General features: G+C 39.0%; 1 protein-coding gene across 1 annotated transcript; it reads left to right on the forward strand.

Annotated features, from left to right (window-relative positions):
• The first annotated feature begins 243 nt into the window (after nt 1-243).
• Nucleotides 244-27,647, forward strand: eepd1 (endonuclease/exonuclease/phosphatase family domain containing 1). The gene is made up of 7 exons (XM_066715741.1): nt 244-1,498; nt 15,907-15,958; nt 21,564-21,674; nt 22,966-23,100; nt 23,205-23,340; nt 23,701-23,895; nt 24,273-27,647. Exons 1-7 carry the CDS (start codon nt 648-650, stop codon nt 24,467-24,469), a joined length of 1,677 nt encoding a protein of 558 aa, XP_066571838.1. The 5' UTR covers nt 244-647; the 3' UTR covers nt 24,470-27,647.
• The last annotated feature ends 38 nt before the right edge of the window (nt 27,648-27,685 follow it).

Genomic DNA, 27,685 nt, shown 5'->3' on the forward strand with positions numbered 1-27,685 from the left:
GAAAATGAAGACCGTAACAGTGGGTCAGCAGCAATAACCGTAATGTAATCAAGAAGAAGAAAATGAATGAATTGCATTTCTGATGCACACTGCTCTGGCTCTGGGAACCGTGCATTGCCACGCAGCTCGGTGTTGAAGTCCTGCCCCATGTGACTCGCCCCCCGGCAGATGTGATTAGTCAGCCCCGGCGTCACGCCCCTCTCTCGGCCTCGGCGGGGGGAGGCCTGACGTCAGGAGCCGCCGCTGTGTGCTGCTTCGTCTGAGAGGAAAGGTGGCACAGACGCTGCTTGTGTGGTGCGGAGCTCAATGCAGCTGGACAGCCCGAGGATTAAAGGGAAACCAGCAGGACTTTGGACCGCACAGAGAAATCCCCACTGCATGGACGTAACCATATCTTTTACATAGTGGCTTTACTTAGGGATTTAGCTTTTCCGCAGGAATGTATGCTACTTATTTCCAGTGTTATTATTATTATTATTATTATTAACATTGTCATCACGTACATTCCTGTCTTTGCATGCCGGTCATGTAAGGGGCTTGTTCGTGCTCTTCAATCTTTTCCTCGTTTTCACTTCGGAGGGGGTGCATTATTGATCCACCTGTGTGGGCGAGTTGGGCACGCAGGTTACATGCCCAGCTGAGCAGCGATGGGAGGCAATCTGGGCTGTCATCGCTCGATCCCGAAGGACCCGACGGACTTCTGCCAGAACAAGCGCAAGTTCAGCGCGGCGTGCAACTTCAGCAACATCCTGGTGAACCAGGAGAGGCTGAACATCAACACGGCCACCGCGGAGGAGCTGATGACGCTGCCCGGGGTGAACCGCGCCGTGGCGCAGAACATCGTGGAGTACCGGGGCTGCATCGGCGGCTTCAAGAAGGTGGAGGACCTGGCCCTGGTGAGCGGGGTGGGGGCTGCCAAGCTGGAGGCCATCAAACTGGAGATCTGTGTCAGCAGCAACAGGCTCGGCTCCTCGCAGCACTCCCCCTCCTCGGTGCGCCGGGATCACGAACACCTGGCGGGCACCGGCATCAACATCAACACCGCCACGCCGGCGCAGCTGCTGAGCATCCGGGGCATCACCGAGAAGATGGCCCGGAGCATCGTGCAGTACCGGCAGCAGCACGGGCCGTTCAAGAGCATCGAGGACCTGGTGAAAGTGCACAGCATCAACTCCTCCTTGCTGGACAAGATCCGCTTCCAGATCTTCGCCCAGCGCTCCAGGACGCCGTCCACCAACACCAACGGCGGCCTGACACTCACCAGCAAGTCGCACCCGAGCCCGACGTCGCTCAGCCTGCAGAGCGAGGACCTGGACCTCCCCCCCGGGGGCCCGACCCAGATCCTCTCGGTCCGGCCGAATGTGGAGGTGTTTTCGGGGCTGCGGGAAGGGAAGGCGGTCGTCAGGGTTGCTACCTGGAACTTGCAGTGCTGCTCCGCCGACAAGGCCAACAACCCCGGGGTGAGAGAGGTGGTGTGCATGACTCTGCTGGAGAACGGGTAAGTGTGGGTAAGTGTGGGTGAGGGTGCGCAGGTGAGGTCGAGTGAGTGCAGCGCAGATGTCCGCAGTCCTGCACGGATCTGCGCAATGCCCGCGATCTCTCGCCCAGAGCGGCGCACAACTGCGGACATCTGCGCTTAACGAATGCGACCTTTGCACTTGTATACACGTTGACGGTTACCTTTGTGTGTAGTGACGTGCAGTGCAGCCGCTAATAAAGAGGTGCACTGGGGTCTGATCTCATCTGATGTTGTACCAACCGGTTGCTAAAACACTGCAAAATGGGAAGTATTTTTGCAGCCTAGGTTTCAACACTTGCACACGGTGCAGGCATGCAAGCTTCTTGTTGGTGTCTTTCCTCGTTGTTTTTCTGTCCCGCATCACTTACTGTGCTGTTGTAACACTGGGTTGCATAGGCAGACATGTGCAAAAGTAAGCCACTGATGTCAGCTGAGGCCGATTGTCGTTTTTAAGGAACAATGCCAAACAAACAAAACAAATAGAAAAGTACAATGCTGCACCAGACTCAGTTTTATAGGATAATAGACGTATGTATCCATTAGTATAATAAATATGTATATAGTATATATAAATTAGGTGTGTGCATTCTGCGTTTGTTTAAGTGGTATCATGCATTTTATCATTCAACCACCATGTATCCATTCTTGAAATCATATATTAAATAATTTCTAAAATTCCAAAATATTTGAGCTCAGTTTTTAGTAGTTATTAATGGTGTGGAGGTGGTGTTTAACTTGGAAAAACTGCTTCTCACACTTAGAGCATATTTTTGTAAGCAGCAGCCTGATGTTGCCCTCAATATATTGTTGATTATGCATATTGCTGAACATAGCAAGGTTGCCCTGTTTACCAGGTATTAAAGGTGTTTCTATGCCAAGCAGTCGAAAATAAAACTTGATTGAAGCCACTGGTGCAGAGAGAAGACCATAAACTGGGAGTGAAGCTGGGTTTATCATAGGAAGGAAGGCATTTTAAAAGGCAGATAAATACATGTTACATAACATAATAAACAAATGAGCTAGATAAGGGGGGGATTCTTGCAGGTGTACAGTTATTGTTCAGGTTTAGTTTGTTTGTTTAAGGCGGGATACTGATGTGTGTTACGAAGCTTTGATCTGCCTGCTGAAAATATACACAGATGCTGGTGTCCCTTACAGGAAATTATATGCTTTCATTCCTTCGCAATCTATCTAACTGATTTTTCCTGAAGACTAACTGTTATGAGGTCTCGTTTAACATTTCCTGAGAAAACCCTCTTTCAAGCAAATCTTTCACTTTCTTATTTATTGTACATATTGTTAAGGTAATCCAATGGTATAGATATCTGATGTTTATCCTGCTCTCAGCTGTCACTTTGTCACATGCTTGCGGTTGATAAAGACAGACCTTGTTGGCTTCAGGCCAGACACAGGCTAAAGCAACTTGAGGTCAATGAACTTCTCTGAGCTGCAGTTACTGAAGGTTAGCAGCCAAGAAATCCTCATATTAAGCTATTTATGAGAAGGCGGACATGAGTCAGTTCCCTTCATGGCCCCTTTCCTTTCCAATGTGCAGAAAACCAGCAGGATCACACTTTGTTTACTTTATTAATGACCTTTCTGAACTATTAAAACATTAATGCATAAGTAGATTTCTTTTTTTTTTCTCATCTGATTTTTTTTTATATATATTGACCATTCCTCTTTTTTTATTGTGATTTCCTCGTGCAAAATATTTGGAGATTTGTTTATTAGTGGTTTACTATCATTGCAGCAGGATACTATTTGAATGCTTATTTTTTGAAAGCTGTATTAGTTTCACCCTTTAGCTATAGATAGCTTGATAATTAAGAGAACAAGACGAGCTTCACATTGGTGGTTCTTATGGAATGCAGGTCCTGTGCCATACCAGGCAATATATAACTGTATTTGCATATGAGGAGTTAAAATATCAAGGCAAATTCTCCAATGTATTTCCACAATATGTATTTCAGTGAGGTTTTCATAATCATGGTGTGAAAATGGGAAATACATAATTTTGCTAGTTTTCACACCAGTTGTCCTATTGTTTGAGGCTTTATAGATTTACTGCACCTGGTACCATGGCTTTCTATTAAATTAGGGATGTGACAGAGCTGACAGAAATCAGCATCCATCAAATGCGGATTTTAAAGCATTGAATCCGACGTAGCATATTTAGTTGTAGGTTGTTGGGCACTTTGTATTTGCCAGTAAATCTGTTTGCTACAGTTTTTATTAAAATACATATATATATATATATATTTATCACATTTTATTTAAATGCTGTAAATGTGAAATAGAGCTGAAAAAACATCAGCATGGGTCTTCAGACATTTTGAATTACCTGTTCAGATGCAAAAGTTGCAATTCATCATGGTTTCTTAAGTTCTTCACATGTATCTAATACTACTATTACTAGTCACTTTACTACTTACATGTAGTTTAGGCTAGTAGTTGTACATTTCAAAAACACAAGCAGCTCTGTTTTGTTAGGCACTAGCTGCTGTGATGAGCATCACAGGGGGTGACATGCAGGGTTTAACTGTGAAGTGAGGATGCGCGGACACGTTGGGCATCAGTTATGTGGTCAAGACAAAACGCCCAGAGAAGGACAGGGTCAAACTCAAGTACTCAAGTAAATGATGTAAACATGAGGAGAAACAAAGCATGCCCATTCCAAATATAAACAGTATTAATCTTGTATATCCTTAAACGACTGCATTATAAAAGTGCAATATTTAAAGGTAAAGTTGCCGATGGAAGTTTCGTTGTTAGCAATGTTGTATTTTATGTTAATAGTAATGTGCAAAGCTTTTTTTCTATTATCATTATGCTTTCTATCTTGAGGGTCTTTCATGAAACCTTGTTGTAATCCTACCTTTAAAACACATCTGCGAATGCGGATTCAGACTTCGTCACAAGCCTGTATTAAATGAAATTAAATGTAATGCATACATGACTTATTCAGGTAGTACTCAGTCAAAAGTACCAGTATGATGTAGCCTATGTAGGGCATTCAACTGGGAGAAGATTGTAGTATGCTTTCTCTTAAAAGAATGGGCACAGGCTGTTGCGGTGGTGCTTGGATTTGGAAGACGAACATTGTAGCTCCTGAATCCTAGAAACTAGATCAGTGGAGAGCTGCGTATATCCTTCTGAACTGCAGGGCCTTCAGGCTGGTGTGTTCAGGGTCACTTAGGGTCAAAGGCTAGCGGTGGCGCACAAAAATGCTTTCTCTGCTGCTTCTGTTTAATGCGCATGTGTGTGAGAGAGGTCTGGACTGTTACTGGGCGATGGAACATTAGAATTAGATTAGATAAGATTAACACCTTTAATTATTACTTGTCCTTTTAAACATGTTACTTAGTGATCCTGTTTTAGTTTGTGCTTGCATTGCTAACTTCCATGGTAGTTATCATAGTAAAAATACTCAATGAAGTGTCTCAAAGGTGATTTTATAGAAGTCAGTTAGCATTGTATGAAGGCCCCTGATAATGAATGAAACCGGTAACAAACTTTCTCATAGAGGGTCTTCTAAACCAGCTGCAGTAGCTATTAAGCATTGCAATAACAGGCTAAAGGGTTAACTGCAGAGAACTGATAAGTACACACAAAATAGGATGTGTAAACAATAAATTAAATTCCAGTTAATTTGAAGTGATAAAAACTATGCACACACTACTCCCTTGATGTTAATTTACTCTGCAGATTATTTTAGAACATTTCATTATTCCATGGTAATTCATTCGGTTTGGCACTGGTGTATATTGGCCCCATATTAACAAAGAGACACAAGTTTTGGATTTTGTTATGGCAAGTAATACATGTCTGTATCCCAGCTGGCTGATAAAGTACAATGTTTTTTGCTTTTTTCCCTGATTAATTCTGATTCTGAAAAATAAAGACGTAACCTTCTGTAATTCAAAAGATCATGTGGGAGAAAACATGTTAAGTCTAAACGCATAGTGGCAAGATCAAAAAGGTGTGTCTTCAAAGGAAAGTCACACGAAGCACACAATGTATTAGTGCACAATAATACTAAATTATATGTTAGTTTCTTCATAAATATTTGGTTACTTTTTCACTTTCAGTCAATATTGCAGGGGAGAGTGAGCGCAAGGACTACTGTATACAGAGTTCTTCCCTAAATATCAGAGCATCCAGAATGTTTAGTGAATTATTCTGATAAAAGGTTAACATCTGGAGAGATAGTGTGATGCAAATGTGTTGTTTTCAGGCATATCCATTAACAAGGCAATGCTAATCAGAATTAGACAAAACTTAAACTTTGAATTAATAGTTTGACCTTAGTAATCCTCACAATCTAAAGTTACAAAGACTGGAGTAGGAGAAACAGAAAAATGCATATATTTCTGAATTCTCATTTGAAATGGCTTTATTTAGATTCAACATGGATAATATTATGGTTAATAATATCATTACTAGTAATGGTAGTGGAAGTAGCAGCAGCCGCATTCATAGTTGTAGTAATTAACTAGGTCCGTTAGAGACCATAGGCTACATGTTTTGTGAGTGTGACCATCTGCTATATGACAGAACCTGGCCAGCTCTGAATAAACTACCCCCTCTTTGTTAGGCTTTTGAAGGCATCTTCTTGTCCCAAAAGTAATGCAGCACTGTCAGTCTAAATGCACTAGACTGCCACTCAGGAAAAAGTACTTGTGCGCAATCGTTGGTTAAATATTTTGCAAGAGAAAAATTTTGCAATGCGGTTTTCAATGCAAGCAATTGCTATAGCTTATGTGTAAGCAACAGTAACCATGGGAGAATCATTTCCTGCATAACCCACTGTATCAAGAGATCAGCAGGAGTTTGCACCTCAACACTCCAGCCCACGTTGCATTTCTGACACCATCCAATTAGGCTAACTTTTTTTGAGGTAGTTTATGCAAGTGGATAGATAGTTAGTTACTGACAAGAACAAATTCAGTTCAAGCAGTGTGAAATATGAATGAATAAATTGGCTTGGAATTCTACCTCCAGATCATTCTTTAGAGTTATTATATTCATAGGATAATTGGTTTTATGAGGCATACACTTTAGGTATACTACTGGACAAAAGGCTTATCCGGTGGCAGAATTAGAACATTTTCTAGTGTGTTTGGATACTGGCAGGTGACAGTTGTTTTAAGAATATAGATCAGCTGAATTGCAACCAGGAATTACTTGAAGTTAACCTTTTGTCCATTTTGTCGCAACCATGGCTAAAATCCTAATTTGTGCATGCTCTGTTGTACTCTCTAGACCGAAGAGGAGTTGCTTGGTTTCAAATCACTGAGTTCAATAACTCATTTGCATAACTGTATCAGGCACACTTATTTTAATTTGGTTGTCAGCAGGTTAGAAAGTGCCCTTTCAGTTATACCTGCCTGGACAGGGCCCACCAAGTAGCTTTTTAATGATCAAACAATATTGGGCTATATTCCTGTGAACTAAAAGTTTGATATTTTTTCTTCTTCTTTTGTGTTTTACAGGTATATCAGTCTTGATTGTATTCCACCCTAATATACCCTGTTACCATTGGAAAATGTACTTGATCTGAGAATCTATTATATTTGTGGGTTGGGAACACTGCTTTTAATGTTTTGCTCGAGTGAATGCATCCTGCTTTTTAAGCCTCAATTATTGTGACTTCAAAGGCAATCCGGCCAGGGATCCGATTACCCTTTTCTCTTACAAAGATTAGATGTAACTAATCTGAGGTTAGTTTTTAAACCTTTCCCGCTGGAACTTCAGGTAGTTTCTCCTCTTTCATGGATTTCTAGGAGGTGGGATAAGGGTAAAATAATATCAACATTTAGCTTGTAGATAGCAAGCAATGTTTGAGCAATTGAATTGAAGAAGAAAAATAATGTTTTTAAATATTACTGTACTTACTATACAGCAGGTTATTGAATGGCCTGTTTATTAATAGCACTCTTGCTTATGTAACAGTAGTTCAGTAGTGAGCTCAGGTAACAAACCTTTATTTGGTTAGGTCAGTGGCAGCTACACAATGAACAGATAGGAGCAGGAGCACTCTCTGAGGGAATGCCAGGGGTGAAATCTTGGGCACTGATGGGGTATTGATGCAGCATACAATTAAAAACCAAACCAGGTGGTTTAACAGGTTTAACTTGTCCAGAGTCATGGAGAATAAACTATAAATACAATTTTCTTATTAGGACTCTCCCTGTATGATGTTACAGAGCTATATTTATTCTGAGGTGAGGATTTATTTGGGTTTCACCAGTCCCCTTCTCACTGTTGGAGATTACTGCTGGGTACTTGCTTTAAGGAAGATTATAACTTCAGAACAAGTTATTTACACTTAAAATTCAGAGCAATATTACTGAATTATTTGAACTCCCACAATTAATAGGTTGCACTATTGGAACTGTATTTCTCCGCACCATGTTTGTGTTGTATTAAAAATGTCAGTGGCTGTTCATTATTAAAAAAGCCATAATAATATGGATGAATGAGGAATATGTAATTAATACAATACATTCTTACTTCATACAGGTTTAATAAGAGCTCATTGGCTTGGAAATCTGAAAGTTAGAGATGTTCTCTCTAAATTCATAGTCCTTTGTAATACGTAAGTATTATGGAAACAAGAAACAGAAGAGCTTTGAATACTGCCTGACTAACGATGCTTGCTTGGTGTATCATTATCCTGATTTAAAAAATGTGATGAACAGCTTAATTAGTGAAGACCGAGGTGGTTCACCCATGTGTCTGCAGTACTTTGCAAGTTCCCAGAGATGGAAGTCTCTTCAGCCTGTGACAATGTGCTGCTGCTTGGCAGTCATCCAGGGAACTGAGCTTCAAGCTGACTGGACCATTTGGTTTCAGCTTCTCATGTGGAAAATTAATTGAAACAGCAATTCATCGGGGAAAATTACTGATCTCTGTGAAGAGCCTGTTTACCTGCACTAGTACTGCAATTTGGTATTGTTTTAGTATTGGCTCAGGGGGGAAATGCATTGTTCTAGACCTTGGTCAATGAGTTGGTTTGCAAAACTAGCTTGTGGGCGTGCAAGTTAGAGTGCTACTTTGAAAAAGATGAATAAAATATAAAAAAACTTGCAAGCATTTTGAGAGGCATTAAGTTTGCAGATGCACAAGGCAGGGCTGCATATTCTTTCTTCCAGATATGACAGGTCAATGTGAGATTTAAGTGCATTGTATAGAATGTGCTCCTCCGATCCTCAGCATTAACAGTGTTTGATAAATGATGATTGCATGTTCACATTCCTGCATCAGTTCACATTATTTTGGAGGAGAGTTTTTAGCCAACCCCTCATCGCTTTTTTTTTCCCCAAGAAAAAGCTGGCGGTTGAGAGACCTAGATTTGTCTTTCCTCTCACGCTGCCCAGCGATAATGGCAGAGGGCCGCGAGAGGCAGCTGAATACTCTGTGTTTGTGCTGCTTCTGACACTGGTTTCCTTGCATTCATTCAAAGCCTCTGGTAATTGGTGTTAGTGGAAAACAAAAGGAGGTCAGATAGGATTATTTCAACTCATAAGCATTTAGCAACAATTTAGTGGGGGATACTAAATTCTCTGGGAGCAAAGGTTAATCCCAAAAAGCACTCCAGCTTTGCCGATTTCCACCAAATTCGAGGACAGGGTGTTAAATTCTCAGCTGTTTGCTCTTAGTTTAGGGTCAGACCAGGCACTGTACACAGAGCAGCCCGTTCAATGGGGAAAAATCTACAATCGTCAACTTTTGTGGCTTTTTTAAATAAAGAACAAACAGACAACAGGTTTGAATAGTGCAAAGATATTCATGAGGGAGGAATACAGTACAATGGGATGTTGGCAAAAAAAAAGTGTGTATGGGAAGATTTTTCAAATATGTTTGCTAAAATGTATTCTAGAAATGTATATTATTATTATTATTATTATTGTCATCATGATGAGCAACTATTTGGTATCTCCAAAAAAGGCAACAATGAGCAGTGTATTTGAAGAACTATCTGTAATAATATTTACGTTGAGCTCGCTTTGTTTGGCTTGGCTTGTGTTTTGTTTTGTGTTGGGTTGTTTTTTTCCATTATCATCACTATGTTTGTGGATCCATCTCACATAAGCCTGTTAACTATCTTCTGTGATAACTTTTATGTGTTAACTGGCTGTTCAAGTTATTATTATAGCCTCATCTCCAGTTTTATAGTCAGTCTAGGACTTGAGTAGCTTATACACTAGATGGGTACTATAATAAAGTCTCTGTATAATGAAGCATCTCTGATTTTACTGAGGAATAGTCTGTTGCCGTCAAAGCCATCCTATTCCAGATCAGATGGAGTGGTTTCAGAAAAGTCTGGTTGCCCCTTGTTGACACTGACACACCCCTTTTGCATAATATCTGTATCCTTTTGTTTTGACATGGCTTTTTCCAAAATAATTCCTGATATGCCCACGACTGGATCTAGTGTCAACACGAGTCAGACTCTTTCCCTGCGAGCTCCAACAGGTTACAGAAGTCATGCTCACTATTTGAGGAGAAATTCTGATGTTGAACCTCTTGTTTAAATACAAATTCAAGCTCTTTCCCGAGCACTCCTCTATCCCCCCCCCGCCCCCCGCATACTGGAAAATTCTGTCTGTAACAGCTGTCTTCCACAACAACAGAGAGGATCAAGTAACCAAATAGAGGTTAATGACAGCCTTCAGGCTTTGAACCAAACGACCTGCAATATGTGCATTTTTCTCTTCATCTGACTGCTGAGTATTGTCCTTAAAGGTTAACAGTCTTACTTGCTCTGAGTATCAATCTATTGCCTCTCTATCTAAGCCTATACATGTACAGATTGATGGTTGAATTGGCCAGTGACTGACCAAGCTTTACAGTACGACCCCTGGGTTTGTTGAATATTGGTAGAACAGAGATCGTTCCACGTTTACGTCTTCTCTTTGTTACAAGATTGTGTCCTAAAGCAGAGATGTTGTCCTTGTATTTGGGAAAACCTTAGGAAAAGAAGAAATGTCATGTGTATTAATTACTGTTCTGTAATAGATGATAATAAAGCCAGTATATTAGGGACCAAACCTCAAACGGTATTTTCCTGCACCTTGTCCTGATTCCGACATGCTATGGAACCTCTCAGCACAGCGGTTCAAAATACAAGATGTGGTGCACGATACCTGAATAACGCTCTCACGTTTATGGTACCCTGTTTATTCGGGTTCTGTTTGTGATGTTGAAGCCTGTTTTCCACCGTCTGACCTAAATAAGCAAAGCTTTCCAGATAAATGAGAGCAGAGTAATTCTGAACAGAATCCCTGCCAAATGCACCCAAGCTGTACAGGTCAGTTTGACATATCCAGTCATCTGCTTTGTTTTAATTCAGAGTATATCCCTTTTTTTAATTACGGGACAAGTGATGCACTGTGTGGTCCCCGTGCAGCTGTGCAGCCTCGCTGATAAGCAGATTTGGCCTGAGTTGCACACAGACACCTGGAGCTAGGGGCACGTGTCACGGCTGGAACCAGTTAACTTAATTGTCATTTCTTTATTTTCTTTTTAATCCCAGCTTACTCTATTTATCTCTCATATTGCACTTCTCCTGGGATGATAAAACAAATTAGTTAAACCTCAGCTGGTTTTCATCCTGTTATAACAAAGAAAGAGGCCGTGGAGATTTGGAGGCCAGGTTAAAAAACAAGTTGTTAAAGAAGTCCGGTAAGATTTGGCCGATCTACAATCCTGTCTTCTTTTGAAGTAATTATTGTTTCAGTTCCTAGGTTTGACCGAGATTAAAACAATAAACTGTTACTGGCATACTGTTATGTCATCTTTACATTCTTTTTCTCTGCATTCTGGTGGTGCACTTGTTTCTGATTTGCACTGTACTGTGTGGTCTGTCAGATGTGTTTTAATGCTGGACACAGGGTACATCTGTAAGCAGCTGACTCATCAGCACACATTAACTGATATGCAGATTATGGGGTTTTATGTCGTAGGCCTATGTGTTGTGTTTGCCTGCATAAAACAAATGCTACATGAATTTCCACAGGAAATTACCCAGCTTTATTACTTCAGTGTTGACTTTCATAACCATTATAAAAACAAATGAATCAAGGCAATATGTTGGCCTAGGCAACAGTGTTGGCACGGCACTGTCTGTTTTTATATTCCTCAGCAGCATGACCAACATCATCACAAGATCTTTTCCATGTCCAATATCCATTTAACCAGCAGATAAAGGGTGTGGAAAGGAAATTGGTACTAACCTACAATGTTCAAAGTAATTGTTTAATTAGTTCAGTTTAATAGATTAAAAGCTTTTCTCTCTCTCTCTCTCTCTCTCTCTCTCTCTTTCTCTCTCTCTCTCTCTCTCTCTCTCTCTCTCTCTCTCTCTCTCTCTCTGTGACATAGACCTTGAGTTTATTCATGGTGGTATTCTGACGTGACTGTCTAGCTGTGTTTGTGTATCTATGTATCACTTTGGAGCATCTCTTTTTGCATGTAACTTGTCTAAGCCGTGTCTTTATGTAAGTATAATTTGTTTTCATAGGTATTTTGTTCTGTAGCTGTAGATTTGCTAAGTTTGTCAGTGAGTTGTAGAAAATCATCAATTTTTCAGGGTTGTCAAAATGTGAAGCTGAACCAGTTAAGAAATGCAATTTGCCATACCCAGGACACACTGTGAAGATGATGATGATATATATACAGTCCATACAACAAAACAAACAAGAAAAAACACCATCATTAATTTAATACTAGATAACGTGAACTTAAAGACTGGTAACAGATTTTGGCTTTGTATGAATTAACAGCTTTTGGAGAGGTCTGTTTTCAGATGAAGGCTGTGCAAGTCAATTTAAAAATGACATTTGTACATGTGATTTCCAAGAATCAGTGAATGAACTTCATGGTATAACAATGTAGTAATTATTCCTAGTTGAGTACAATAAAATCAATCAAGTAGACGAATGTAAGACTCCTGCAGCAGATGTGACTGATATTAACCTCGAGTCCTGTCTCCTGGATCCGTGCCAGAGAAAGTGCTATAGGAGTTCAGGCGGGTCAGCTGAGAGAATTGGTCTGGGTTTAACTTTAGCATACTCAGCAGTACGTTCACAGGGTAAGAAAAACAAAAAAAAAGTCTTCATGACTTCACATCACATGCTTTATATTGTTCATGTTTTCAAATTGTCTATTCACTTTTTTTTTATGACATCATCAAAGGTTACTCTAGAGTATTCATTTTGTACAGTCATGGAATGGATTATATTTCTACACACGCCTTGGCGCTGTAGAGAGTACAATATGGTAGGGTTAAGATTGCAGCTGTATCCAAACAGTGTCCAAATGAACATCTGTAAAGACACAAATCCCATCTGGCATAGGGGTAGTGGATAGAATTAGGGGTAGGATTGGGATTAAGTTAAAGGTTTAAGTTGAATTAAAAACAACGTCAAAGCTAAATTGGAGTTCGGGTAAGATTAAGACTAGGATTAGGGCTACTGAAAATGTCTGTGTTAAAATCGGCATTGATTTCTCTCCTGACAGTCCTAGGGATATGTAACATTCACAGCAGGAAAACATTAATTTAGTTCAGTCAGTTTCAATAAAACCATGCGTGTCCGAAAAACAATGTAAATTACTGCAGCTGGTTTAAACCAAAGACTTTGACGCTGCAGTTTCGAAATGCCTTAAATTGCTTCCTTGAATTGAGGTCTGGGGTTGTTTGTTCTCTTACACAATTTCCATGGCTGTATGTCCTCTCTTTAGCCTAATACTTTCATGTTTTGCTCTATGCCACTTCAAAACTTTTGTTTCTCCATGAGCCTATATTGGAAAGATTAACATAGTGAAGTGCATTACATGTTGTAATTTCTTTAAAATTCTTAAAATTATATTTTTAAAATCATGATAATACATGGCTCCTAAGTATTTATAGGAAGCTAAAGCCTAATTGTATTACATTTTGAAGTTACAACATTAAGAATAATATTTAATTTATGCAGCCTGTATGTAGTAAAAACTGACTAGAATACTGTACTTTTCTCTTTAGCCTAATTTTCATGTTTTTTTTTAAACACATTAAACATATTTTATATGTTCTCTGCACCCACAATATGTTGCCCCTGATTTTAAGCTGTGTATAATCAGTTAAATAAAAATCGGTTTAATGTAACAGCAACTCTGTCAGCACTGTAAGTATCAACAGCAAGCAAAACCCCCTGTGGTTTAGGATTTCAAAAATTGCTACTTTAAAGTAGCCTTATAGTAAGTAGTTTATTCATAAAACAAATCATGTTTCCGGATGACAACTCTAAACAGATAAGAGGCCTACAAATCAGAAAGTATTGTGTAGGAGGTGGGTGATTTAGCTTGAAGCTGAATCTATGCATTTGTCATTTGCATTGAAATTCAGTCCATTTCCAGACTGCCCAAACCGAAAAACCTTTGCACCAGTAGCACTGTATGCATGAAAATCCCCTGGTTGTTATTTTGCACTGGCAATTGCACAAATGTTCCCTGTACTGTTTAATTTTAATTTCCTACTGGAAGGAGCTTAACTTGTCCTTGGAGACTGTAGCCAAGAAAAGCAAGAAACAATTTGGCAGGCATCTTCGAATACATGATTCTGATTACCTCACGCTGTAATGCTGCAGGATAAAATGCTGAAACAAAGTTGACTTTGCAATTCAAGTATTAAATATTCTCCAGTGTCAATTTTGACAGGGTCCTCTGTGGAATGGTTTAACTTGAAAAAGGTCTGTACAGAAGGTCTGAGGGGTTTCTAACAAGAACTGAATATTAACAGTGGCTTTTTAAGGAGCTAGAAGGATAGCACTGGCTGATCAGTTGCAGTGAGTAACCTTTTCTTCTTCACCCTTTGTCAAGTAGAAATGTAGCCAGCTTTACACTACAGTGCTTGCATGGCAATTCACATGCATGTTGAGTATTCGTTTGTGCTGTGTGTTGTATCGATTTGTTTCCTAAGCTGTACAACCTTATAAAAGCTTTAAACGATGTCACCGTTTTAAATGATATTGATCTGCCGTGTTTAACTGCGGAGAAGGATTTTACATTTGGCAAGTGCTTAATGTCTTTATATATGCAGGATAAACAGACTTGAAAGGTGCGTTTGTAATGAGAATGTATTTCATTCTGGTGACAGCTGTAAATATTGGTTAGTGGGTTGCACTTGACTCCTGTATAGGTATAGGCTTAGATAGAGAGGCTGTGTTCGAAGGTCATTAGACACAAAAGGACAAGCACTGTAACACCGGCTGGTCGAGTCAGTGACCGGTATTATTATCTGTTTAAGGAGAAAGGAATCCCACAGTAGACAGAGAGGGATCTCTGCAGGCAGAGAAACTGGACTTGCGAGTTCTAAAATGACCCTTAAAATAGCCTTGGCAGGTATAATCAAATCAATACATCTTAAGGGCGTATTGATGAATTATGAGAACAGTTCACCAACTTTGCTTGGATCCATTGTACATATTCCCTCTATGTGCAGAGGCCTGGTTTCCTCAAGAATTGTTGATCTGGAGTGTGTCGATCAATTAATTAAATGAAATGTGGATTGTAATGACCCCATTGCAGTAATACCTGGACACGTGCTGTCGTGACCTGGGGTACTCTTCACTGGTTCTTCTTTAGTTTTTGAGTCCACTGCTAACCTGACTAAAAGCTCAAAATGACCTGTGGTCTCAAATTGGTATGAAGCATAAATGTGCAATTCATTATTACCAGATTGCTGCTTAACAATATAAAACAATGGGGCTTAACTGCAGACTGTAATTATGTAAATGTGTCTGAAATAGATAATGCACTCTCGCCTTATAAATCCCCTGCTAAACGTATTGCACAGAGATACTAAAAATTAACTCCCCATTTCATTTGGGAATAAAACCTAGAGCTGCTGGTAAACAGCCTGGAAAAAAGTACAAAACCCTTTTGGGGATATAAATCTCATGGTTAGACTTACTGCTAAATCACATACATTATTTGACCAGTTTTTTAACATCCATACTGACGTTATGGCCTTAGACCCCCTCCCCGTAGTCTATCAGCACCTGGCTTTTGTGGCTGATTGGACCCCAGAATATTGTCTCAAAAGCTAAATGCTTTGTTGTGCATTTTCAAATGTGTTTGTGTCTTTTCCCCTCAAATTGAAATGTCTTTTGGTATTCACAAAAATATGGTATTCTGAATTGCTTATCTATAGCAGAGAAGGAAATCTCAGTGTCTCTCTTCACATACACAGCGATACATTGTTTTTCTTATGAAAGACGCAACCCTAAGTTAAAACAACAAGCTCACAGAGAACTTACAGATGTTGCCCATTGATGTTTATTACTAACATGCGGTAAATGTCCTTCCTTCAATCACTGACCCTTTTTTCCCTCTCCTTGCAGCATCAAGCTCTTGGCAGTTCAGGATCTGGCGGACAGAGACGCATTGGAAAAGGTATCGATTTCCCGCTCGTTCTGTTCATTATTCGGTTCCCTTCAAAGGGGAAGTTAATAAACATTTAATGGAAGTGGCGTTTCCCCAAATCAATCAATACTCATTTTGATAGCAGAAAAGATTTTAATTTAGATGAGTAGTCTTTTACTTAAGTTTAATCGGTGCTGTGAGACCGCTCCTGCTTCAGAGATAACTCACCCTGCCTGCCTGTCTGTCTGAGTGTGGATTTATTACAAAAACAATCTACTCCTTCATCATTTGTTTACTTTTCTTCTGTGATTTTTTTCCCCTAAATATTGAAATTTTCAGTTTATACAAGCATGGCAATTAATTAGCTTTGTTCATAATAATTTTCAGACTGTTTTACTCTGAACTGTGATACTGAATAGGTTTGCAGTGTTGTCGGCAAATACCTTTCTCTAAACACTACTGTATTACATCCAGGTAACATGTTAAGCCTTAACAGCAGCCTGAATCCCAGCCCAGCCAACACCAAGATTTCAAGCTAGGCCATTACAAATCTTCAACCAATTCAGATAAATGGGTAGAAAAGCAACCCTAACCTTAACAATCACGTTCTTTTATGGGGATTCCAATCCTAACCCTAGCCCAGACCAAATCTAACCCTAATTTGATCTATTAACTTAATTTGAATACACAATTTAGCTCAAAATAATGCTCTCTAAACAACCTAAATGTAACCGTTAGACCATCCCTACTTCCAACGGTCTCCCTAACTCGCATAGCTTGGTCATACTTTCTCATTTGGTATTTTCCTTTTTTGTTGTCATTTTATATAGTTTTTGTACATCCAAATTTCACCAATGGAATTAATTTGCATTACACCTGAATAATATTCAGAATTTGTATTCTGTATCCTGCACTGCAATGTTTTGAAAGGAGAGACATTTCAACTTTAAAACTAACATTTACCATTATCAAATTTTCTTATTTCAGTTGTGCCAAGGAGTTCTGTAAATCAGAATGAACTCAGGTTTTACACTGAATGTAATTTTGTTTTTGAAGTTTATAATGTTGTGGGTGGAAGTGGTTTGTGTGCCAAACACAGGTTTTGGCTCGGGCTCGAGAAGGTTGGGAAACTCTGAGCTAAACTGTTCTGAACTGTCATGACATTAACACATACCGATATGTAGTTTGAACTTGTGGTTCACCTCTGCTCCTCATTCTGCTAGCTCTAATTACATATTTAGGTTACTAGATTTCTGCAAGCACCAAATGTAATAAATAAAGTACTGTCATCCGTTGCTGGCTGGAATTAACGGACAGCCATCCAGTGCATGCGACTGGCAATAAATAGTTTCACCCGGAATCCAATCAAAGAAAAAGTAGGTTGACCTGCTCAGGGTATTTCTATCCAGCCTGGACACAGTTATTTTTCTGTATACATGTATTAAGAAATCCCCATCAATGACACAGAAGTTTCTAGAGAGTCAAATGTCTTGGGACAGTAAATTCGCAGTAGTCAACACTTTGCTTAGAATTAATTTCTTCTTGTTGATTTCCCTGGAGCCAGAGCACTTGTGTTCAAATATCTTTACACATTCAAGTAAAAATACATTCTAAGATAAAAGACAAAAAAAAAAAAAAAGAAATCACACAAACAAACCAAGAATAAAGAAGAGTAAACCAGGTTCAAAGTACAGTCTGCTTTGGAGATAAAGATTGATTCACATGCAGGTTCAAGTTATAATAACTGTCTACATAATAATGTTTGTTAGTGGCTTATATATACCAGTAATTCATAGGAACATGTTGACTAAGGATTAACCCTGCTAAATTTAAACACTAATAATTCCTCTGTGTTACTGAACACTCATTAGACAGTAATATTTTTTTTCATCAGTACGAACTGTACAAAGTTAATAAAATCTGTGGAGACGATAGATTTGTAGATTTTACACACCGACTGGCAGCAGATATTAAATCACCTTTCAAGGGCAAATGCAATAACAACAGCTGAAGCACTAGAGAGAGAAATGGTTTATACAGTTCGACATAAATGTCCTGCATACTTTATAGCTTTTCCTCTGTAATTTAATGGATGGAATCCACCCTTTATTGAAGGATTAACAGGGCCAAGAGGATCCTTTGCTGGAGGTCAGCAGTTTTTAACAGAATAGCATGTCACACTTTTTTGTTTTTATGTTGGATATAAACTATTTTCTTTTACCAGATAATATTTGTTGTTTATTTTTAAATAAGATATTATCTCATAAACCAGTGACAGGACAGTGTTTGTGATGTGCATTTGTTGGCTGTTCCACAGAAAGCCCTGAAAAAGAATAGTTTCACATGTATAGTTTGACATACATTGATACTAGTTTTGCATTTTAATTGACCAGAGGCAAGAATGAAGAATGTAATTATCCTCAACTGCCAGTTCTTAATTTAAAAAAATCCAGATAAACCTAAATAAAAGTAAACTTCTACATCTTCAGTAATAATTTATGCTTTCAGAGATGGGCTGCTTTGTTCCATTTCTGTAGATTTTGTGTCCTGAAAATCATTCTCAGTCTTCCTGGCCTTTTACAGACAGGGCACGTACAAAAACTTCAGCGTCTGTAATCCTCCAAATGAATCCAGATGTGATGATTATTTTATATTTATTTAACCAAATTAAGGTTTCAAATGATTAACCCTCACCCTAGGAAATTTAAAATGCATAGCCAGCCAGCCCCCAAAACGAGGGCATAAAAAAGTGCCCCGCGGTTGCCATGGCCAGATCCTCTTGGGTGTAGAAGTTTGTCAGCACAAGGCGTTTCCGTGTCCGTTACAGATATCTACTCCTTCGGTGAGTAAAAGCACTGCATCATGCGTGGCAGTGTCTTTCACCTCCTTCAGCCTTGGCCCCTTCATTGGAAACTGGTTGCCTCCTCTTCTCTGCATTCAGCTTTCCATCAGTTGAGTCTTTTTAACTTACTACACATACTTACCAGGCACATGAGGATATATCTAGTATAGTTTGAGCCAGTCTGTAAACAATGAGAGATGGGATATATATGTAACTGGGTAAAAAAACATTAAAAAAAAAAATATATATAAGAATCTTTTCAACTCTAAGTCAGAAAAAGTGCATTTGGTGTAGATAGCAAGCTATCAAAGGGCAGATATCATCTCACCCAGCACTACAGCACAACCTGCTTCTCCTGTCTCTACAAGCTTCAACTAGACACAACAAGACTCGCACAGAATCACTTTTCTCAACATTTTTTGTTTTGTTTTTTAATTTCTCCTCATGTGAACAAAGCAATGCTTGGCAGTGGTCCTAAAAGATTATTATTTTTTAAATAGTGTTTCAATCTTACTTATTTCATAGGAAACTAAATGCAAGACATATTTGTTGAACTCCTGTAACATGTCGGAGCAGTTCATCAACAATAACATGCAGAAAAATATAGATTCCAGACCCAATGACATGCATTGAGTTCAGTAGCTAAATTAAATTGAAAAATATATACACAAACACCAAATGAAACTCAGTCTAACTATCTTGGTTTTAACTACATACATTTTTTAAGATAATGTCCATGTAATACTAAATATGATAATGGAATATAAATATGTTCACTTCCACCTAAGCCAGCTATAACACAGTGGGTTTTTGTAGCATAAGTAATCCAGCTTTGAAAATTGGCGGCTACGAAGTAGTGTTTTCTGTTTGTCGGGAGTAACTAAGGAAGTCCTCTCCGTTAGTGCAGCACTGGTGCTCGACATGTGCAGCTTTACTGACTCACTGTGTATTCCTCACGGACAGCCCCTCATACTTTTCACCACTAATCACTTCATACCAGTCTGAAAGGACTCCCACTACAAGTATAAATAGCAACTATTTAAGAACTGCGTTTTTTTGGTTAGGCAGAGACCGTTGGGAAGGTGTCTGTTTTAAAAAATGCTACATGATGTACAGCACCTTTTTTTTTTTTTTTTTTTTTTCTTTTCTTAGAGCACAACACCACTTCCTCCTGAATTCCCCTCTCACTTAAAAAAGATGCAGCAGAGACTTGGAGACACAGCTGATGTCACATTACAGAGATTGTGTTGAACAGACAGTATCCATCATTTTTCAGCATTGCCTTTCTCCAGATAATAAGCTACCCAGAGGGATGCTCAGATGAATAGTTCCACAGTGACTATGCATAAAAGTGTGCATTTTCTGTAGGCGATGATGTATTGTGCCATGATGCAGTATTTATAAATGCCTCGAGGAGACGGCTGTGTTTGTGCTTTGAAAACGCATTACGTCAGATGTGCAAACTGTGCGCACAGCAGTTCTGCCTTTTGTGAAGCACCTTTTATTGAAAATGCTAATTGCACGGAGGGCTTTAGATGAGGTTGATTTACATCACACATTTCTACTCCAGTTGCAAACCTTGCCAAAGACGCCTTTATTGCACCAGTGCCCTCGCCTTCCCAAATTCAATTACCTCAAAGGCTGACATTTCCCTTGCTACTATTAACTAATTTCTCCAGACTTCCTGCAGATCTCCTGTGATGGAAATCCCCAAGCTGTTTAATTTCTTATTTGAATGTTGTCATCTATAGTGTTTTACAATTTGGCAGCTGTCAGTTGAAGCTGCCTGTATACAGTGCAGTGTGGTATGCTATTTGCTAGCATGTAGTGTGGGGACCTCAGCAGTTATACATTCAGAGGAGGTCTTCCTGGGATATACAGATGCTAATATACATGTAGAGACCAAGCTGGGGACCTTTTACATATTTGAGTCTTTAATAGCAGACTCTCCCCCTATAAGCCCATTCATTGATGGGTGTCTTTTTTTAAACCTCAGACTGAATTGGTTGGAGAAATGTGCCACACTTGCCCATTAAAATTGCAATATAACCCCATTAACTTTTTGTGTGTGCCAAATGTATCACTGTACCATGTATATATTCTGTGTTATAGAAGTGGGGCATTCTGCTTCAAGGATTTTCCTACCTCTGCTATTTTTAGATTACAGTAATGCCCTTTGGTCAACAGTATGTGTTGAAATTTGGCAGCTTTCACAGCTGAGAGATTTTGTTGTCCATTGCTCGAGCACAGGAGTTTTGTTTCTGTAGCATAGTTATGGAAAAGCAAATGAATTGTAACGCATTGCAAACCCTGAGGCTGAGAAATGCTGAACTCCAAAACATAAATATTATTTTAATAGGCACAGCACATGGTGTGAATAGACATAAACCTGCTTTCCTGACGAAGCGCTGGCATCATCCAGAATGTGGTGGTGTTGAAGTTATGGAGACGTTCATTTATTCTCTTGAAATATGGTTTTGTATCTCGTGATTTTTCAAAAGCAAAGTCCTTTTGAGTCCTCTGATCTTATGAGATCTATGTTTGTTGTGTATTTATTTGAACTAACTATATTATGGTTCATATAAATCCATTAATGTCCATGGTTGGTTGCATTTATGTTATGTTAAAAAATTTAACTGTTTTTCATTTTACCTCCTGATTAGGGTGGGAAAAACAGTCAGAATTGTCTTAAATGAGTTTCTCTGCTCTTCGAATTCATGTAACTGTTCACCCACTGTCTGCTGCTCCTGGGCTGGATGGCGTATTGACCAATCTGCTGCTCCTGTTTTCCAGTTCTGTGCAGAGCTGAACCAGTCGACCCTGCCAAACGTCCGCAAATGGAAGGGCCCCCGGGGCGTGTGGAAATGCACCGTCTCGGAAAAGCCTGTTGGACAATCGCACAAGGTAGAGTAGTTAGACGTGTCCAATCCCCCACAGAAAACAACTGGATTCCTGGTCTCTGCGGCTGTCTATGCAGACTTCTCTTTTCAACAGGAGGTTTTAATTTTAGGGTGTGCATGTTTGCATGGCAGGAATCCAGTCACGTAGCTTTGTGCTTATCACTAATACTGCCCTGAGGTATCACAAAGTAACTGTCAGATATTGCTGCAATATGTTGGAACACATTTTCCTATTTTTATGATCTATAATCAATAATAAACTTGAGCAGTACCTGTAAAATTCATCCTTACAGTTACTACAGTTTGATATTTTTTTGGACTGCATTACTATAAAGAAAGATCTTAAAAGTAATGTAGCCCTTACACTTCACTCACTCTTAATTTTTTGTTTTTATATTCTAAATGAGTGAATGTTCCCTTCAGTTTTTGCCCCTTTTTTCTTACCACAACTAGGTTGTGGTAATTGCTGTTTCAGTACTGATCATTATTGCCCATATCTATAGATTTAACAGTTCTGCTGCTTCACACTACTGTACTAGTACATTGTCCCTGTGATGCTGGAATGAGGGCTTTCTAGCCTGCAATGCAACTTTCCTTTTAAGTGGAAAAAATGCAGAATCTTAAAAAAATAAGAGCTAGAGCCAAGTCTCACTGGGTTATTCCCTCACAATACGTATTGCACAAGACCAGGGTCATTAACGGACAAGAACAGAATCAGGCCAAAAGACATTATGTAAGGAAGCGTGCAGATCATAATCGTAAAGTTCTTGGTTTCCTTCTTTTTCAGTCTATGAAAACTGCTGATATTGCAATTCTGACGGCAGACTTGTTTCTCATCCTGGTCTCGCCCAGACCCGAATATTGTGCAACTTCTCCAGCTTTGTAACTGACCTGCTTCAATCATAATTGACATGTATAGTAATGAGAATGCAAATAATGAGTTTTGCATTCCCTAAAACGGCGGTTCTCGAACTGGGGTCCACAAGAGAATCGTAGGGGGTCCGTGGCATAACGCCCCAAGACCCCCCCCCCCCCCACCCTCCCACTCTCACGAAATCTAACCGTCAGCAACCCACTCTCACAAAAGTTTGAGAACCACTGCCCTAAAAGACCTGTGCATAATTTACCTGTGCATTGACACTGACGGCAGTCTTTCATGTTTCACCCTTTTTTCTGTTAAAGAGGATGTGAAGTTAGCTTTCTTGCTATCTGATGAAAAGACTGAGATAAGATGCTTTCATGTTTTTTTTTTTTTTTTTTTTACTAACTTGATAACCTTGATAACTTTCTTAAAGGGGGTTGAATTTTCTGGTTTCCTGTGGGAAAGCAGTACTGGAATCGAGCTGAAAAATGTGGCTTTACTGGAGAGCCCAGCTGTCAACGGGAATGGGAAGCAGACCTATCCCCGGCCTTATATTGCACATTTTAATGTAAGTTCGTAATTCAACATTTTGATTATATTAGCGTAAGTGGCGGATATACTCTCCAATGTAGACATTTTGGAAGTAATGCTGGTTTTTATCATTCTAAACAGATTGGAGTATCTGAGGTAACAATTGTGAATATACACTTGAAAGCCCCAGCCACTGAAGGAGAAGCCAATGGGAAGAGCCATTCGGAAAGCCACAAGGTTTCGCTTTTCACCGAGCCTGTCCAGGATGTGCTTAAAGGTAAAATACTGTTTGGTTCATTTCTTTTTTTTTCTCTGTAACATTTTCAAAAACTCTGTATCTGATTTTAAAAACTAGCTTTAAAGAGTCCAGGTGATCAATGATTTCTTTTTTATGACAGACATTTTACATGGGCATCCTGACAAACACAGTCAAGTTCAATTGACAGTTTTGTAATCATTGTTGGTGAAGATTTCAGCTGGCACTAAATGATCCGTTATTCTTCATTAAAAAAAAAAAAAAAAAAAACCTCTTTTGAGTTTAATTCACAGCACTCAGACAATACTTCAAACTCGCCTGGTGACAGGTTGAATGATTTATTAGGGACTCTAAGGTTGTACTTTTCTTGCTGTTGAACAGGAGGAAAGGACTTGATCATAGTCGGTGATTTCAACCTGCCTCCAGACAGCAGTGATTTGGACGTGTTGAAGAAGGAAAAGCTGTCTCCTCTCATACCTGCCAGCACTTTCACCAACATCAGCACCAAGAACCCCCAGGGCTCCCGCAGTCTCGACAACATCTGGGTGAGCCGCGCACTCAAGAAGGTTTACACAGGTGAGTACATCTCGGGGTTCGCATGATCTCCTGTGTCATATTTTCGTGGGTGGTATTCTCACTCAAATCTCCGCTTACACTGTGAGATTGAACTTCCTTTTCATTTATTTATTTTTTTTTCCTACGAGTTTATTTTTGTAATTGCCATGCCATCAAGTTGTACAATAGGGCAAGAAGATGCATTCTTACCGTTTGTATGGTATTCAGAACAAGGCCGTTTCGCACTTTTTATGCTGTATTCAGGCCATGTCCAGCTATGTATGTCAGTTTATTATAGGTTTCCTTCGAACTGAGCAAAGATTGTTGTTTGTGAAATGGCCCTATTGTTTGAACTAATCCACCCCTACTGTACACACTTGTGTTTCCTGGCAATGTAGGTCATTGGGCGGTGGTGAGGGAAGGGCTGACCAATCCCTGGATCCCAGATAACTGGTCGTGGGGCGGAGTTGCTTCAGATCACTGTCCCGTGTTTGCAGAGTTTTATGCTGATACTCATCACAAGGAGCCGACCCGCAATGGGAACGGAGTCACGGTGGTGGAGCCCAGTGAGATGATTCCCAAACACGAACGGTGACGGCAGCTGGACTCGTACTCCGAGCGAATATTGAAAACACATTGGGGAATTCTGTTTGTATTAGAGTTCTGTTCCTGGTGACATGAATGAAGGTTACCTATGAATGTGAAATGCACCGCGTTTGCCTTCATTTCTCTTTGGATTTTGTGCTTCAGAGACTAAATAGCATCTTTTTTTTTTTTTTGTTTAAATGAAAATACACCAACACATACATACATATTATATATTCTATAAATAAATAAATGGACACCAAAATGTGCCAATATAAATATATAAATGTTTAAGGAATTAAAAGAAAATTATAGATAAAAGATAGATAAAACAGTTGTCTATTTTGTGGAATGCACTTTTTGAAAAAGTAATTTTATCTTTTACCTGCGGGAGAATTGGAGACCTATAAATGGGTCTGTCAGGATAAAACTTGAACTCGGGTCTCAAGAGTGATGGAGTCACTCATGGGAAAAGCATTGGAAGTTTGGGCCCTCATATTGTTTAACTTTCTACAACATGTTTTAAATAGCTGTGTATAAGGGGTGAATCAAAAATGTACCACAATTTTATTCATCCACATTTGTTATTTAAACAAAGACATTATACTCACATTTCCTCACCTGTTGTCTGTAAATCACATTTTTTCTTGTATAACCTTAGAAGGATGGTGAACCTTATCCTGTAAAGAAACCGAAGATAACTATTTTCCTAAATTAAGAATATTATATAATGGCACATCCTTGTTTCACTGTGTTTCTTTTTCGGATGTCTTGGAAAAAACATGGTAATCAGTCGTTTATGTGCAATCTGTTTTATGTTCAAATTACCACAAATACACACACATATACACTTGTAACGTTTAAAGTGTAAAGTTTCTAAACTGCCAACATTTCAGATTCCAATATGTGTTGTAAAAAAAATAAGGAACAGGTCTTTAAAATTGACAGCTGATCATGTTTTTTCCACGACTCCTTTTGTCAAAAAGTATTCATGACAGGTCTTAAGAAAACACATTTGTGAGCCCTGCACGTTAGAGCAGATTATATTTGTAATGGTGCAATATTAACTTCCTAATTCGTAGAGCATTGCATTGCAGATGTGTCAGCTTTAGTTTGTAATGTAGTTTAAGAGCAAGGGAGAAAAAAAGTAAGGTCAATGTTTACAGCAGGCTTAGGAACTGTTAGTTTTTATAATAATTTTAAAGAGAAGTGAGCAAAATCTTTTAAAATGGTGGCACACAGACAGTCCTGTTTTCTAGATTTCCAACAAGCCCATTGCCGCTGCTAGGCTCTCCGTTTTACACTAAATCCATTTGTTGAATAAAATATACTCTACTTGTCCCATAAAACACAAGCTATTAAAAAAGCTGCTTGGCTATTCGGAATTCCAGTTTGCAGAAATCAAGGAATCGCTGCACGCATGACGTAGTCGTTCACCACATCCATATACACTTGCATATGTGAGAACCGATCTTAATATGAGCATTCTCAGTTCCAGGCCAAGGTGATCTGACCGAATAAGGCCATGTGTATCAATTCAGAGTGCGAAATGCAGATACTGTAACATTCCTTCAGGCGTAAGTCTGTTTCTAAAGGTTAGTTTATAGGCCTTCTGACAACTGCCACTTTTGGTGAGAAAAAAATAAAAGCAAAATAGAAGGTGACCAGGGATGGTTTTAATGGTTTCTCTCGTTCGCATCACTCACTTCAAAACACCGGATAGCATTTTTGATCTGCCACCTCATATTGACTTTCATACTGCTTGTTTCATACTGTGAAAATATATTTACAATTTAGTAGAACAGCACTTTTCAATACATACACTTATTTATGTGGCTAGTATTGGTTAACCTTGGCTTGGCTGAATAAAGACTGAAATGTCATATAGCTGAATTACGTAACAAGTAACTCCTTTTCACAGAATCTGCACACCTTAACAAGAAACCAAATTCCAAAAAAGTGTAAAAGTTTGAATAGACTATGTCTTTTGGTGGTGACATGCGAATGTTAGTTGATGAAGTAATGCTGCAGAAAAGACATACACAACAGCTAGTAAGTTAATGCGAGTTATAAAACGGACATGGAACGTCTCATGCTTTAACTCTGTAAAGCCCATTAAAGACTTGTGTTTTCTGTGCCCATTTTATAACCTACTTTACAACAGTGTAGGACAGGTTGCAGTCATACATTGAGATGGTGGTGATATAGCATTATCTCAGCATCTTCAGAAAGATTGGTGAGAGATGGAAACAATTGAAAATATATATATATATTTATGGGGGAAAATAGCTAGCTAGGTCTGTTTTGGACATTATTGGATATGCACAGCTCAAGACGATGATTAGTGAGAGCACTACAAAGCAGTGATGTGTCTGCTTTAAGGGAAAGTGTTAAACTTTCAGTTAAAGATAAATCTATATGTGACAATGTATACTGTATAAAACCTAAATTAAAGGTTCTTAATGAGATGTGACACGCTTTTTTGTTTTGTTTTTTTCCTGGTGAATAAAAATCAGCAATGAATGTCAATGTCTTCAAAAATGATAACTCTTGCTCACCTTAAGTATGCACCACTGCCTTCCAATCCCATCATATTTTCTGCTTTTTCTCCTTAGTTTCCAAACATGGATCCTTTAAAAAAAAAAAAAAAAAATGTGTTCTAGCATTTTGTAACTATCTGACTTCTATGCTAACTTTGTTTACTGAAAAAATGCTGTATTAAAACTAATTGAAGTTTACCACCATGTTTTTCTTTCAATTTGTTTTAAGGTTTGGAGCACACGGATGAGAAATTTAAATCAAAGTGCATAACAATACTCATTACTACTGGTGCAAACTTGATGTGATTAGTATAATCTTATAAACTTGATATAAATCAATGTATCTGGATATTGTTGGTAACATGTTACATGTTTCAGGTTTCAAGCAGTATATATATAATTAGAAAACATGTACCCATCTTTTGAACGTCATGTTCCTCCAGACCAAACAGCTGACCTTGCCAATCATACGGCTAAAAATGTAAGTGCAGGCGTTAGAGGGGTGAACGGAGAAATAAGATGAGGAATCAAGTGCCTCACTGGTCCCTCCAGCACATTGGCTTTTTCCTGTGGGATTTTTAATGTATTTTACAGAGTCTTGAAGGTGACATAGTTTGAAAATAATAATAAAATGTGGGATTGATATTTGCTCATGGTTGATTAAGTTGTATGCATGTTTACTCTTT

This window comes from Amia ocellicauda, chromosome 10, assembly GCF_036373705.1.
Source record: "Amia ocellicauda isolate fAmiCal2 chromosome 10, fAmiCal2.hap1, whole genome shotgun sequence".
Classification (NCBI taxonomy): domain Eukaryota; kingdom Metazoa; phylum Chordata; class Actinopteri; order Amiiformes; family Amiidae; genus Amia; species Amia ocellicauda.